The following is a 17,196-nucleotide window of genomic DNA, read 5'->3' as shown; positions in this document are numbered from 1 at the left end:
GTAATCTAGGCATTTTCAAATTTGCCATGATACCTATGGAGGTCCAAGACTGCTTTTTAAAAAGCAGCAAAGGAAAGCATTAAATGATTCAATATTAAAACTGGCATTGCCATATGGGGTTCCTTTAATGTGACTAGAAGCTTTTTAATGGTAGTACTTGGTCACAGAAATCATAACTGTTGATCCTCTGAGGTTGTTCTGTTAATCTCCACCCAAGGGTCATAGACACTCACTATTTGCTGATGAATGGGCCTCTCAGGGGAAGGGAGTGGGAGGAGGATGGTTTCTTGAGCTGACTCATTCACAGGCCCTTGAAATAGGGTCTTTGGTTGTTGGGATGGCAGTTTGAAGAGTAAACCAGTAGCAATTGTTCTCTGTTCAAGTTACATTTACCATGTGGCTGGGGCTGAGTAAAACAGACACGTGAGGGAATTTGTGGAGGTTATTGCTTACTTTTGCCTGCCTTAGAAAAATCAGTGTCTAGTGTGCTAGAACAACGTTATTTTTGAGAAGTATTGATTCGATGATAACGGATGTGGAAATCTGTAATGCCAACTACGACTTTCCATCTAATAGCTGTATTATCCTTGTAATTGTGCCAACTTTTGCTAAACATTAACATGAATGCAAAAAGTGAACACAAACTGGAATTATGTCCATGGAAACCAATTTTAAGCCCCTGCTGGTCAAAATTCAGTCACAAATAGTGTCACAGTAACACCTAAAAGAGATCCAAAGAAATGAAAACAGTCTTATGTGTTGTTTCTAAATCCACATGTTTTCTAGTAGGCATTTAATTTGCTTTATTTGTAAGAAGGTCTCTTACCCACATTATAGGTGACATGTACCAGGCCCCCAATGCAAAGCAACAAGGCTAAGGGCTTAAGGAAGTCAACTAGAGTAATTTCTGACTACCATTTTCTATTCTAACACCCACGTATGAAATAAAAAAATAAGAAAAATAAAATCTGTACGTGTGTTATATTCTAGTTTTTCACTGCATTCATGCCCATGACCTGCAACATGAAATAGAAATACAGGGTCTGTGATTGCAGCCTCCTCATTCCAAAAGTTGCTTTACATTTTCCTACCCAATCAGTCCCTCTGATGTTGAATTACAGAGTTAATTTCTCATCATCAGTTTCACGAATGTTCCATGTGGGCACACGATTTTCCTTTTTATTGCCTAGGATTATTCCTGGGTAAACGTGAATAACAAAATTGGCGGCAGAACGTTTCAGGAAATGAAAGTCACACCCAAGGTAAAAACACGTTTTACACAGTCTGATCTTATTTTATTGCTGAAACAGATTCTTCTGTATGGACATGTCTGGTATTAGCAGAGCAGCTCCCTGGCCCAGGATAGAGGCGCACAGCCGTGCGCCACCTACTGGGACGACAGAAAATGACATGCGTAAGTGCATGCGGGGGAAGACAGAACAAAACCAGGAGACAATGGTGCTTGGCTGTCAAGCCAGGCTTCAGAGAGGCTTCCTACTTATACAGAGCGCTTCTAGGAACTACAGGTGTGGGAACAATAAAGTGGAGACCGTGGCCACACTAAATGATGCCTGGCCACGCGTACATGGGCAGGTGGTAGTGGTTATAGTGCAGGTAGTCAAGGATGCTCCTCTCCACCAGCGTCTTGTAGATGCTTTCCTCGTAAACTCTTTTGAGGTATGTCCTGGGCTTCTCAGTCAGGTCAATGTCCTCATCTACTAGCTGGCGGGCTAACTCTTCTATGGAGGGAAGTTCTTCCTCCTGGAAAACACAGTAAGAGGCCAGATACAGAAATTACATGCATGTAAGCCCCATGACGAGAGCAGTTGCATGAACATGAAGAACATAGCGCTCAGTTCCCCAAGGATGGTCATTGTTTCCTAGCTTTTAAAAAATATTTTCGATTGTGGCCAAATATACATGACAAAATTTACCACTTTACCCATTTTTAAATGTATATTTCAGTGGCATTAAGGACATTCATGTTGTTATGCAACCATCTCCAGAATCTTTTTATCTTCCCAAACTGAAACTCTGTCCCCATTAAACACTAAGTCCCCATCCCCCCTCCTCCCAGTTCCTGGGAACCACCATCCTCCTTTCTGACTTAATGATTTTGACTACTCCAGGGACCTCATAACAGTGGAATTATATAGTATTTGTCTTTTTGTGATTAATTTACTTCACTTCGCATTACATCCTCAAGGTTCACCAAGCATGGTAATTTTAAGCTCTTGATTTGCAGATAAAAATGATCTGTAATCATGCTTATTTTAAAGGGAGTGATTAAATGTTTTTTTTAAAATTAGATTTTTATTGATTTCAGAGAGAGGAAGGGAGAGGGAGAGAGAGATTGAAATATCAATGATGAGAGAGAATCATTGATTGGCTGCCTCCTGCATGGACCCTACTGGGGATGGAGCCCGAGCCTGCAACCCAGGCATGTGTCCTTGACTGGAATTGAACCCCGGACCCTTCAGTCTGCAGGCTGGCATTCTATCCATTGAGCCAAACAGGCTAGGGCTGATTAAATGTTTTTACATGAAAACTCCTAGATGATTTACTTCATCTGGTTAGATCCTTAAGAAATAGGATTTTTAAACCTTAGAATACATTCTTAGTAAAGCCAAATTTCATTGATATCTCTGGAGATAGAACTCCGGGAGAACAAAGTTATGTGAAGTTGAGAATCATATGCTGTGCATCTCCCTAATATCATAGAGATTTCTCCCCAACATTTTATTCCAAAAATATTCAAACACGCAGCAAGTTCACAGAATTGTACCTGGATTCTATGGCCAACTTTGCACTATATTTGCTTCATCTGCCCATGTATCTATTTATAGGAGGATTGTTATAAAAAGCACGTCACCAAGGTTTGAGCTGCATGCTTTCTGAACACCACAATAACTGAAAATTACCTTAAAGGAAGAGTCACATGGACTTGGATGCTATATTTATTTGAACTTCTAATAATTCTTTTTATTTTGAACAAAATAGTGGATAACTTGCAGAGTTCTACTGCATCATTAATTTATTAATAGTAAGAACTTATAGATAAAAATATATTCCAATTATAGGGAGGCATAGGGAAATTATCACTTGTTTTTTTAAGTGAGACGCTACTAAATATTAGAGATGCCGAATCACTGGATTGCCACCAGCAGCCCCCAAGCTTATATGCTGCAATATATATGAGCCTTGTTTCTTCTCCCTTAATTTTTCAGGAGAATTATATCAGGCAAAATCAATCAACTTACAATTATTTTTATTCCCACAATAATTATTGAAGACCTGGGGCTCTTATATAACACTGCTCTGATATTTGGGTAAATAGTGTAAAGTCACAAAATAGAACTTTTAAATTTACCTAAGACAAACAGTGCTCTCTAGGTTGTAAACAGGGTTTTTTGTGCTTTTTACTTGCTTCTTACTAGTATAGTGTGATCTCTTAGTGTGACCACCTTCCCTCTCAAGGTGACCTTCTCCCCTCTCAGAGTGCTCACCTATGACCAACCCACTTCCCAATGCCACATGAAATACATGATCCTTTGTGTCTGGGTCTTTCATTTAACATAGTGTTTTGATGTTCATCCACTTTGTAGACTATCTCAGGACTTCATTTCTTTTTATGGCAGAATAATATTACATTCTGTGGATATACCACATTGTTTATCCATTGATCCGTTGATGGCATTTAGGCTGTTTATTCTGAATAGTGCTGCTATGAACATTCATGTACGAGTGTTCATTTGGATTTCTAAATTCTTTGGATGTACATACCTAGGAGTGCAATGACTAGGTCATATAATAATTCCATGCGTAAGTTTTTGAGGAACCATCAAACCATTTTCCACAGCAACTGCACAATTTTATATTCCCATCAGCAATGTGTGAGGGTTCCAATTTTTCTATATTCTTGCTAATATTTGTTATATTATTACTTTTTTGTAGAGCCAGCCTAGTGGGTGTAACATGACATTTCATTGTGGTTCTGCTCTGAATTTTCCTAATGATTGATCATGTTAACATCTTTACATGTAAATAACTTTACTTCTGGACTCTCAATTTTATTTCATTGATCTGTCTACCTACCTTTATATAAGTACCACCCCTGTCTTGGATACTGTTGATTTGTAGTAAGTTTTGAAATTTCATAGAGTACTAGAGGCCCGGTGCATGAAATTTGTGCACTGGGAGTGGGGGGTGGGGGGTCCCTCAGCCTGGCCTGCACCCTCTTGCAGTCCGGGACCCCTTGGGGGATGTCCACCTGCCAGCTTAGGATACAAGAGCATACAATAATTAGTGGTCTACATTAACAATCCCAGGGGGGATTGGGCCTAAGCCAGCACTCAGACATCCCTCTCGTAGTCCATAGTCCGGGGCTCTCACAGTCTGGGACCCCTCACTCCTTACTGCCCGCCTGCAGCGGAGGCAGGAGAGGCTCCCACCACTGCCGCTGCACTCACCAGCTGTGAGCTGGGCTCACTGTTCCTTAGCGCTGCTGCAGAGGCAGGAGAGGCTCTTTCCACCGCTGCTGTGCTCGCCAGCCAGCCAGCCAGCCAGCCTTGAGCCAGGCTTCTGGCTAAGTGGTGCTCTCACAGGGGGAGTGCACTGACCACCAGGAAGCAGCTCCTGCGTTGAGCGTCTGCCCCCTGGTGGTCAGTGCATGTCATAGAGACCAGTTGTCCCATCGGTTGTTCCACCATTTGATCGATTTGCATATTAGGGTTGTATTATATAAGATGTCCTTTGATATATTTTTTTTAACAGCCAAAATTGTTTTGGCTGCTTGGAGTCCCTTGCATTTCCATGTAAGGGTTGGCTTTTCCTTCTACAAAATATATCATTGGGATTTTGATAGGATTGCATTGAAGTGGTGGATTGTTTTGGATAGTATTGCCATCTTAACAATATTAAGTCTTCAAATCCATGAACACAGATGTGTTTCCATTTCTTTGGTTTCTTTCATAAATGCTTTGTTTTCAGTGTGCAAGTCTTGCACCTTCTTGGTTACATTTATTCCCAAGTATTTTATCTTTTTAATTTTTTAAAATCTTTTTATTGATTTCAGAGAGGAAGTGAGAGGGAGAGAGAGACAGAAACATCACTGATGAGAGAATCATTGATTGGCTGCCTCCTGCATGCCCCACACAGGGGATCCAGCCCGCAATCCAGGCATGTGCCCTTGACCGGAACCGAACCTGGGATCCTTCAGTCCGCAGGCCAGCGTTCTATCCATTGAGCCAAACCAGCTAGGGCAGTATTTTATTATTTTGATGCTATCATAAATTGAACTGTTTTCTCAGTTTCATTTTTGGATTATTCATTGTTAATGTAGACCACTGATTATTGTATGATCTTGTATCCTATAACTTTGCAGAATTTATTTGTTAGCTCTAATGTTATTTTGTGCATTTTATAGGGTTTTCTATATAAAAGATCATGTCATTGGAGAAGAGAGATAGTTTTCCTTCTTCCTTTCCAATGTGGAAGCCTTTTTTCTTTTCTTTTTCCTGCCTAATTGCTCTGGTTAGAACTTCCAGTACAATGTTAAATGTGATGAAAGCAGGCATCCTTGTCTTGTTCCAAATCACAGAGGTGAAGCACTCACTCTTTCAATATCATTGTATGAATGCTTTACTAGGTTGGGACAGTTCCCTTCTACTGTTTTGTTTTTTTCAAACCGCTTTTACCATGGAAGCATGTTTGATTTAGCCAAATGCTTTTTCTGCATCTATTGAGGTGGTAGCATTTGCCCCCTTCATTCTATTAATGTAGTGTATTACATTGACTAATTTTTATATGTTGAACCACTCTTCCATTTTTGGGGGTAAACCTCACTTGGCTATGGTTTTATGCTGCTGGATTTAGTTTGCTAACTATCAGTTGAAGATTTTTGAATTTTAACACATAGGGAATATTGTTCTGTGGTTTTCTTTTCTTTTGACATCTTTGTCTGGTTTTGGTGTTAATTCTTTAAATGTGAAGTCATCTGGTCCTAGGCTTTTCTTTGCTGGGAGGTTTCTGATTGCTGATTCAATACTTTCACTTTTTATAGATCTGTTGAGATTTTCTATTTCTTCTTGAGTCAGTTTTTGTAGTTTATGTGTTTCTAGGAATTTGTCTATTTCATCTAGGTTATTTAATTGATTGGCATGCAGTTGTTCATAGTATTCTCTTATAATCCTTTTACTTCTGCAAAGTCAGTAGCAATGTCTTGCATTTCTTTTAGTAATATATCCTTTTTCTTAGTCAGTTTGGTTCAAGATTTGTCAATTTTGTTGATTTTTTCAAAGAACCAACTTTTGTTTTCATCAATTTTCTCTGTCATTTAAAAAATTTTCTATTTCACTTATCTCCACTAAAATTTTTATTATTTCTTTCCTCTGCTGGGATTGGGTTTTGTTTGGTTTTCTCTTTCTAGTTCCTTAAGATATAAAATTAGGTTATTGACTTGGAAACTTTCTTTTTGAAAAATTATTGATTGATTGATTGATTTTAGAGAAAGAGAAACATTGTTTTGTTGTTCCACCTATCTATGTATTCATTGGTCAATTCTTATATGTACCCTGATCAGGGCTTGAACCTGCAACCTTGGCATGTTGGGATGATGCTCTAACCAACTGAGCTACCTGGCCAGGGCAAGATCTTCCTCCCTCCCTCCCTCCCTCCCTCCCTCCCTTCCTTCCTTCCTTCCTTCCTTCCTTCCTTCCTTCCTTCCTTCCTTCCTTCCTTCCTTTCTAAACGTAGGTATTTATAGCTATGAATTTTCTTCTGAAAGCTTCTTTTTGCTGCATCCCATAAATTTTGGTGTGTTGTGTTTTCATTTTCATTAGTCTCTATGTGTTTCTAATATCCCATTAGATTCCTTCTTTGAAATAAAAGAAGTTGCTTAAGAATATGTTGTTTAGTTTCCACAAATTTGTGTATTTTTGTTTTCTTTCTGTTTTTGATTCCTAGTTTCATTTCATTGTGGTTAGAGAATATATTTTGTATGATTTAAATATTTAAAATTTATTGACAGTCATTCTGTAGTCTAACATATGGCCTATCCTGGAGAATGATCCGTGTGTACTTAAGAAGAATGTGCATCTTGCTATTGTTGGGTAGAGTGTTCTATATATATGTGTTAAGACTAGTTCTTTTATAGTGCTATTCAACTCCTCTATTTCCTTATTGATCTTCTGATTATTCTATGCATTATTAAAAGTGAGATAGTGAAGTTTCCAACTATTATTTTAGGACAATCTCTTCCTCCAATTCTGTCAACTTTTGCTTCACATATCTTGGGGTTCTGTTGTTAGGTATATGTATGTTTATAATTGTTATATAGTTCTTAATGAATTTTGAAGGGTAATTTTTACTCCACATTTCACTCTGGTCAATGATTCTTTGGCTTCAGTCGCAGCTAACTGCAGTGCCAATGGATTTCCTCTCTACGTCCACAAAAGGATTTGAGATGTCTTATACTGAGCTTCTTTTTAAAATAAATGACATATAGATTTGAGGTGACTTGTAACAGTCATAGATAATAGTCTTTTATTTCTTTTTCCACATGTGGAGAAAGAGGAAAATTGATATGCTAAGCTCTGGGATAGCACAGTTTATGGGACTGAAGTTCTGAATTTCCCTGAGGAAAAGGCAGAAACTGAGATGGAATAGGTTACAGCAATTCAATATTAGAGGAAAGGAATTACTGTTATTCTTTGGGGATGGCTATACTCTCTATTTCCCTAATATCAGACTCTTAAATGAAATTCCTGCATGTGTGCATGTGACTGGCATTTCCGTTGTCAGCCTGTCTCTACCATAACCGTCACCACCACTGCTACCTGTGGTGGTCAGCACTTACTGACAGCCTTCTTCTGCGCCAAGTTCTTGCACACATCACATCCCCTCCTTTACCCCTTCCTCAGCTCTCCGAGGTGGAACAGCTAGGCCCTGTCCCCCAGGGATCTGAGCTGGAGGCAGAGACCACTGCACGTACCACCTCTTCCTGTGGCCTTTTCCATCTGACAAATACAAATGTGGAAAACAGAACAGTCCCCAGTGGAGGCTTTTCTTTCAGAAGTTTCACTTTCTGGAAATCTAAAAACCCACAAGAATGGTTAGGGAGCCTTTCGTGTGTCTTCCCCAAATGCCCATGGCCACTTCTGACCTCCTGCAAGGGCCCGCTGCCCATGCTGTTCGTTTATAGTAAACTGACCCACAGCAAACGTCTGCTCATTGGTACAGGCTGATGGTCCTCAGTGGGCGCCACGAAAAGCGGATCACTGGGTTTGACAGTTTACTTAGAAAGATGAAGGAAAAGCTTCCCTTTTAAGCTTGACACCTAAAACCCTTAGCCCTATGCAAAACGTTCACAGAGAGGCTCAGAGCTGGGGTCTAGAGGAATTTGGCACGGAGGTTTGATGGGTAAGTAATAAAGGAATGGATGTTTCCTATGGGGCAGCAGTGAGCTGCAGATTACATTTGAGAGGCAGTGGGAATCTGAGGCATCAAAGGGAGGGCAGTCAGCACCAGTCTTACCACCCAGTAGATATAACTCACCTCCAGTTTTCAGCCAACACTGTCAGCTGATGATGAAAATACAATTATTTGTGAAAAGGAAAAGGAAATGTGCCCCTCATAAAAGGATTTAAATAATCCATGTTCCCTGAATATCACCATCATGTTTACATACTCCGTAGTTTCTTTACATGAAGTACGGTTAGCTTTACAAGTAAAACCATAAAGTGGGAATGTAGGGGAAAGTCTAAATGATCAACAATGCAAATGGTTTATAATTTGCAAGGAACAACCCACATAGCCATTAATCACTCTTACCTTCTTGGAGGTTAAGATTTGGCGTAACTCTTTCCTGAGATCAATAAAACGATCGTGAAAGAGGGCCATGCACCAGGGCTCCGTGAAGTAGCTAGTGAGGGAAGAGAAGATTCAGTTAGCTGGAAACCCTCTCATTACCACTAATAAAGTATTTACCTGCTTTTTTGCCTTTGCAAATTACAGTCCTGGCCCCACTGCAATCGTTTGCTCATAAAATGCCCCGTGGAACAGCCTGGCCAATCAATTTTTTAAATGGATGTTCCTGATGTAGGGCCAGGTTCCATAATTACATTCAAAGTGGTTTAATTCAGGGCTGGGGCAAGACCCAGTGAAGAATCCTGATTTTATCAGAATTTAAAAGCCTGAAGACTTGTAAAGAACGGTGTCTCCATTATCTGCCCTCATTTGAGAAAAACAGATTGCAGGATTAACTGAACTGCTGCATAAACAAATTAAATTTGGGGAGACAATAACACAAACGTTGCTCATCATTAAGGTTTCTGGATTAATAATGACCAGAAAAACAGGCCACCTCGGTGTTGCAACACGGTCCTCGTACAATTGCCCTGATGCTTAATTGAATCTCTTTCAGGAAAGCAGCTCTCTTCGTGTTTGTATTTGCTAACTTTTCACAGAAAACTGCTTGGATACATGCTTTCTTTCACGGGAACAATATGGCTCTCCTTTATTTACTGATGGCTGAAAATCTGATGCATTCTTGGAATAACCAGGAACATTTGTTGGTGTTCTAAACTCTTAACTTTATTTGAATGCTCAGTGTCTTGGAACAGGAAACTTCACTGCTTCAGGGTTAGAGACACATCGATTATGTGGGCTTCACTCTTACTGGATGTCTGTCATCTCTGTTACTGTTAATGGATGTTATATAGGTGCACAGGGGAAGAAAAAAAAAACTGGTGCCCACACGCAGATGGGCACCTTCTGTTTTCCGAGGCTTAAAGTTAATTCTCGGGGAAGCAGCTAATGAGTCCCAGGGCCTACTGAGGTATTAAAAGACAAATCTAATGACAAAAGTCTGTGCTATGAGCAGCATGGATTTAGCTCTATCAGTTATTACCTATCATCCACTCACTTGACCAGAACATGACCCAATTTCATGCTTAATTACCTACTTGGTTGTTTAGATCATATGTTCCTCCAACTATTAAGTTTACTAATATTTACTCCTTCCCCATTCTGTGCTCAGAACTGATCTGGGTACTGGGGAAACAGCAGGAACCAAAACAGACAAACACTCTTTATATTTGAGCCACAAATAGGTAAATATATAAAATGTTAGAGAATGAGAACCGCTTAGGAGAAAGCATAAGTCCAGAAAGGACAGGAGGAGGCCAAAGAAAGGCCACGTCACCTAAGGCGGTGACTTAGTGAGCAAGCACCTGAGGGGAGCGAGAGCGCAAGCCCGGCGGAGATTGCAGGGAAAAGGCTTCGGAGAGAGGGAACAGCAGGTGGAAACGGTGAGCAGAGGCAGGGGTGTGCCCAGACCATGTAGGGAGGTGGGATGGATATAAACAAAGAGCGGGGGTAGGAGATGAGCTCAGGAAGGTGATGGGTGGGAAGGGTGCTCCTAGAGGCAGGGGTATAGTCAGAGCTGTTGTGTAATCACTCCATAGCCATCTAGCTCAGCATTTGCTGCAACAGGCATCCTATATTTGTTCATGAAATGAATGAATAATGAATGAATGAATGAATGAACACACATTGCACTGTATATCTTCTATATGCCTGGCCTTGATTGGCCTTTCATTGGTACAGAATAAAATTGTGCCAAATAAATAGGTGACAAAACTCTGCAAAATACCCCAAGTATGAAGAAAGGAGGAAACTCAATGGGAACAGCAGGAAAGCTGTGTGTGAATCCAGGGTTTAATGATGGTCTTTCTGAGCCCCGCAGCACGCAAAGGTGTGTCCGGGTGTCAGGAGGGCACCCAGTGGAAATCAGTCGGGGAATGCTCATCTCTGGAGATACTCGAGGCCACTGACCTTTGAATGAAAACAGTCCAATCGATGGGAGTCCTAGCTACAAGGTTCTGGGCCCCTACAAACCCTGGCCAATGTCCAACACCTAATTCTTGGAGTAGAGACTGGGACAGGGCTGGCTGCCCAGGAGGCATCAGCTCCGTGAGGTGATGTTTTGACTCGTCTTAGACGGTAGCTTCTTAACCAACATATCAATGATAACTGAAGTCCAAACACTTAAGCACAGCGTTTCCAGGGCGGCCCTGCCTCTTAGGTCTAAACAACTTCTAGCAAAGCCTGAGGGAACTGTGGATGTGCCAGTATTGAAACTATCATAATCCCTAAGTTAGAAACCAAAGGGCCCTTTAAACTTGTTGCTCTCTTTTCTCAATTACTGAGACTCCCACCCCCCCACCCTGTGTGGTTCCATGCACCCTCACGAGTTCCCGCCGCCCCTTGTTTTGGTGGCCACAGCCACATCCTTCTTGGCAGCATATGCTCTGCCTCAGCTTTCCTTGCCCAGCCTGGCTCTGCTGCCACAACCAGGTGCTGTTCAAGCAGTCTTTCCTTCTATTGCAGTGGTTCTCAACCTTGGCTGCACATTAGAATCACCTGGGAATCTTTTTAAAATCCTGATTTCTGGGCCCCATCCTCCGGAAATTCTGTTTCTTTGTTACTAATGTTGTGGCCCCACCCCATAACAAAGAAACAGAATTTCCAGTTAGCCTGGTGCACGTCACGTTCTCTCACACGCTGTGCACTCGGGGCCACGGCATCTGGCACAGGGCCGGTCCCCTTGAGACTGAAGGAGCAGGTGGGGCCCTCCCTCCTGAAGAGACTGCTCTCCCTCCCGTCCAGGGAGAGCTGTGGCCCCAGCTGCAGGGACCAGGCTCAGGGTGGATGAGAGGGGTTTCCAATGGCAGGACCCCTGCGGGCTTCCTCTAAACCAGCCTAGGAACAAGGCAGCCTTCATGATTAAAGTGAGAAAAACTTTTTGAATTTAACCAAACTCATTTTGCAATTGATGACAGTGAGTCGCATTAGATGACCTCCTTTTGATAGAAGCATGTTAGAAAGAAGTTATGTTTTAACCCTTTGAGTGCCAACCAACATCCTAGGAACTATGCTAAAATTGCCAAGGCATTTTTGTTGACTTTACAGCAGTTTAGGAGAAAAATTATGAATCACAAGTAAATGAAGTTACACATTCAAAAACTTAAGGAAACCTTGACTACATTGACATATTTAGCAATATCTTCATCACTAATAAAAGCAGACTTAGAACTGGACGCCATTTCGAAGCTTTGATAGCGCTCCCAGCACTTTTGGCGAAAGACAGGAGGAGCGCCATCTAGGGGTTAAGAAACGTTTGAGGTCTAGTTTTTTCCCCACCTCCCAAACGGAATGACTTCTGTGCTTTGGGTTTCATTGCTTCTCTGCAGAAAGAAGAGGAACATCCTTGCCTCGGCTGGGGGCAGGTCTGCACGGCTGGCAGCAAGTGCTACGGGTGATCAGCATTAGGGAGGAGCTTTCGGAAATTTTATATTTCCATCAATATCATAAATTTAAAAAAAAACCACACCTAGAAAACATTAACTTCTTTCCCAGTTAATATTCAAAACGGGAAGACTGCTGCCACTGAGTAACCACATGGCTCGTCACCTCGCAAACGTCAGGGGAGCAGGTCCGGAGAGAACACAGCAACAACTGTGTAGATGTGGATGTCAACATCACAAAAGCCATCTCTGCCCAGCTGTGAGAACACGCTCACACGAGCTCTCCGGGGTCTCTCTCCCTTCGCCGACGGCCGGGCAGGTTTACTTGGGAGGACTTCAGTTCTCCACCACTTTTGCAAATAACACACTTTTCTCAGAAGCCCCAGGAAATGTCGACTTGTGGAACTGAATTAACCGTTTCTGGTCGATAGGGTCCAATCGTTAAGCGATTGATCAGACTTCTCCGGAGCTCATCTTCATGTGCTCATTCGGCCTATTGTATCGACAGCATCACACAGTCTGGGAGGGGATCTGCCGACTAGCTTGGCCATTGGTCACTCTGACGGCCGAGGAAAACAAATCGACAAGGCACACTGAGAACACTGCATTCGGCGGCCTCAGAAAAGGTACAATAGGTCCAAGGGAAAAGAACAGTGAGTAAAGGTGTTGCTCTTTCCAATCCTGGTTCTCATCTCTAAGGCCAAGGCCAGCGGGAAAGGGGAGCTGAGGAGGATCGAGGCTGCACCCCCAGCATCCAAACGGTTCAACTGGAAATCGCTAAACTACTCAACAGTTCGGAACAAGGAGCTGGGTGGTCAGAGAAGGAAAACATCTCTTTCTCCAAGATCTCTGTGTTTTAAACGAAAAGCACTGTAGTGTCTTCTTGGTGTGATATAGCTTAGTTTTTGCTTTTAGGCCCATTAAGTGGATCCCTAGCTGCCACTCACACCTGCACAGAGGTTTGCCCGAGCTGGACATGCCTCTCTGCGTGGCCTGTTCTCCTGGAAGGGCCTTAAGCTGGGCGGCCTGCAGGCTGCCCTTCGAGAATGAGTTTCTCACGGTACCTGCCCTTTCTTGTCCTGACAGCGCCTTAAATTCACGGCAGAGGACAGACAGTTCTCCCACAACGCTCGGCTGTAGGCCCTGCTCAGCGGGGACTCTGAGCCTTGTGGTACCCTGGGCTGAGCACGGCTGCCAGGACCTGTCCCTCCCGTTTACATTCTGATACACAGAAGGTAGGAAGTGACAAGCGTCACGGTATGTAATCAAGGGGCCAGTTATGGCCTATAGACGTGTTTGATTTGGCCTGAGCAACATTTGGAAATTGGATTTCTGGCCTTTCTTTAAAAAATAGATCACATTTGCCAATGCTGGGTCCTCACTGCCATGTGGCAGCCATCAGCTCAGCTGATGCCCCCTGCGGTTCATCACTGTCAGCTCCCAGCAGCCTACACGGGGTGTGCCACGCCTGGTTCTGGGGTTAGGGTGAGATAGAGGCAGGCTGGTAAACACGGTTTCTGAGCCACCTGCCCCACATCCCCTTCTCCCCACTGGTTCGTGTGCTGAGAACATAGATGCTATGTCCTGTGTCCCTTTCTCCTTCCATCCATCCACCCGTCCATGTATCCAGCCCGCCCTCCATTCTAATTGATGAGGCATTTCTCTTTATTTCCAATGTCCACTTCCCCCTGGTTCTGTTCCCTGCTGCCTCAGTCTACCCTCAACGAATACCCTTCCTTCCCCTTTGTGTTTCTCTGACCTAGGCGTCTTCCAGAGCTTCTGATGAAGGGGAAGACCTAGGAGGCCATTCTCTGCCATGAAATCGTGTGCCAGACACTCTGCCGACATGGAGGGAACCACAGCGAGGAGGTGGTCCCCTCCCCACATGTGCACACGGGAAGGCAGAAGTGCGAGAGGAGCTTACGCCAGCGCAGCATGGAAGGGCTGGGAGGGAGGCGCTCTGGGAGGGCTGAGGCGAGAGCATCCCTCAGAGTGAGTGGAATGTGGTCCTAAGCTCACCTCGCATGGGCTCATGTTTGCCAAACTTCAGTCTCCTTGGGAACCCATCCATTTTTGCAAGGACTACGTTGATCTCAAAAATTTCCTTTCAATTAATTTGCTGTGTTGTTGTTGTTTTTAATCGAAATAACTACTCTGTCTTAAGTAATAGTATCTGTGAAATCACAGATTTAATGTGTTTGTTACATTTTTTCTTATTCTTATTGACATTATGCCATAATTAATGAAGATGTGCCGCTCTACAGCCTAAGGAATCTTGAATACCACCTGCGGATGCCCACCACACTCTGGGGCCCAGTTTTTCTTTGCCGCTGGAGCCTCTGTGGTATTCATCTGGGGACACAAACCTACAGACATCGTGCGAAGTAGTCTCTGTGCACTATCCCACTTCACCCCAATTCCGATTCTCTAGAGTGGGACTGGCTGGCTCAATTTACAGATGAGGAAATAGGTTCAGAAAAGTTAAATGACTTGCCCGAGGTTACATAACTAACAAGGGGCTGAACGGGTCTTGACCATAATCTCGTGACCTGAAAGTTCATGCTCCGAACCACCCCACAACCAGATCTCACTTCCTTGTGCTTGTTCCTTAGCCTTTCTAGCAACATTCTGAATCGCCCCAGATTCCCTGGTATCCCCTGCATTAGTTAATATTAGGTTTGATTGCTGTTATAGAAAATTTCAAAATAACAGTGGCTTTTTAAAGGCATGGGTGTAGTTTTCTTTTATGTAAAGGATGTCCAGGTAGACTGTCTAGGGTTGGCATGGTGGTTCCATGGACATCAGATCATAATACTACCCAGAGGGCCTTTGGCCTCATGGTACAAAACAGCTGCCGAGCTTCAGTCGTCACATACATGTCTTGGATGGAGATAGGGAAAAAGAGGGCCTTCCCCTCTCGCTCAGGGAGAATTGCTAAAAGTCTCACATAACACTTCTACTTATATCTTACTGGCCAAAGGTTGGTCATGTGATTTCCTTGGCTGCAGGGGCAGCTTGGAATCATTGTCATTTATTTTAGGTACCATGCAACATCCTAGAAATCAGGATTCTGTTTCCGGAGAGGAGAGAATGGATGTTGTATGTGCTATGATGCCCAACAGACTGCACAGTATCTACTTTCTACCAAAATATGTTCTTAAAGTTAAATTTATAAAAACTGGGAGAATGTATTTAGTTGAAGTTATAAGAACTTAATATCTATCATTTTAAATGAAAACCTACCCCCGAATTACACTTTCTGGCAAAAAAGCAAGCCTCACAAGTATTTTCTGTCTGTGACAGCCACCTCACAGCCCGGGCCTCCTTGAGTTCTGCACTGGCTGAGTTGGCTTTAACACAGAGGAGAGCAGGAAGCAATCTGTGTTTACACTGTACGGTTGCTTCTTCTGCCCATGAAAGAACATGGGTTCTTGCATTTCAATACAATTTTCAAAAATCAGAATAAGAATAAGTATTTCTCATTAACCATAGGTTTGTTCGGAAATTAAATTACACGATTCTGGGGCTGTGGAGTTTGCACAGGGAGACCACGTATTGCACGAGCAGATGCAGGCCTGTGCTGCACTGAGACAAAACAACCCCGAAGACGGAAATGGACGTTTAATTGTAAATATTTCCTGTCCAACTCGAGTTTTCCAGAATCTCTATCTATTCAGTGTATTGCTTCAAGGTAGATCTAGGAAGGTGAGATTAATGATTTTAAAAGCAAAGCCAACTAGTCATTTGATAAGCAGTTGTAATCGTCACCTGCTAAAGATCTAGATAACAGAAGAACAAGTATCCTCGGAATGCAATTGGGCTAGGGCAGTGGTTGGCAAACTCATTAGTCAACAGAGCCAAATATCAACAGTACGACGATTGAAATTTCTTTTGAGAGCTAAATTTTTTAAACTTAAACTATATAGGTAGGTACATTGTTATTAACTTAATTAGGGTACTCCTAAGGCTTAGGAAGAGCCACACTCAAGGGGCCAAAGAGCCGCATGTGGCTCTCGAGCCGCAGTTTGCTGACCATGGGGCTAGGGCTTTGCTGTCACAATCTAGCACTGGCCCAAACAGATGATGGGTGTTAATTGCTCACTGGCACCAAAACCAAAATGCTGGTCTTCGGCAGAAGTCAGCCGTCTTCTGAATGGCTTGTCCACAACCCCTCTTACTGCTGGTCAGCCCGTGGCTCTACAGAGGTGGCATCTTCCCAGTTACCCTGGGGTCCCCGGGTCCCTGGGAACAAACACTGCTGAAAGCCCAGTGTCTCTCTGGGCACTGGAGCCCTGTCTGGCCACAGAGGTGGGGGAGACACTCCCTGGAGCGGCTTCCTATGCTCAGAAAACGAAGGCTGCTGACTGCTGGCGGCTACTGCAACAGGCCTGCTTATTTGTCTGAACTGGGCACACCCAGAACTCTCTCCAGAGGGAGATCCCGAGCAGTACACGGGCCCTGAAACCACCACACTGAGGGGTGGGGTGGGGGACTGTGCTCTCTCTCAAGCACACGTTCTTCTTAGGCTCATTGTGTCTGTAAGAGCCCGAATTCCAGAGCACAGCTGTCCTGAATCAGTGTCGGCACCCAGGTCATACTGGGGTGGAACACAGGCGGCCTGCCCCACTGCCCCTGAGTCCTGGTCTTCAGAAGCACTATGCTCACAGGATCGTCTGTCTGCTGTCCATTTGTTTTACTTTTTAAATATATATATATATATATATATATATATATATATATATCCGCTCTCAAGGAAGGAGGGGAGAGGGAGAGAGAGAGAGAGAGAGAGAGAGAGAGAGAGAGAGAGAAACATCAATGATGAGAATTATGGATCTGCTGTCTCCTGCATGCCTCCTATTGGAGATTGAGTGCAACTGGGGTATGTGCTCTG

General features: G+C 43.2%; 1 protein-coding gene across 1 annotated transcript in view; it reads right to left on the bottom strand.

The window, feature by feature from the left end:
* Positions 1-1,560: 1,560 nt before the first annotated feature.
* Positions 1,561-17,196, bottom strand: part of CFAP61 (cilia and flagella associated protein 61) — a 231,046-nt gene continuing 215,410 nt past the window's right edge. The window contains 2 exon segments of the mRNA XM_023761280.1: positions 1,561-1,761; positions 8,830-8,920. Coding sequence (XP_023617048.1) covers positions 1,561-1,761; positions 8,830-8,920 — 292 coding nt within the window.

This window comes from Myotis lucifugus, unplaced genomic scaffold, assembly GCF_000147115.1.
Source record: "Myotis lucifugus unplaced genomic scaffold, Myoluc2.0 scaffold_205, whole genome shotgun sequence".
Lineage (NCBI taxonomy): Eukaryota > Metazoa > Chordata > Mammalia > Chiroptera > Vespertilionidae > Myotis > Myotis lucifugus.
This window is presented reverse-complemented; position numbering and strand designations above follow the sequence as displayed.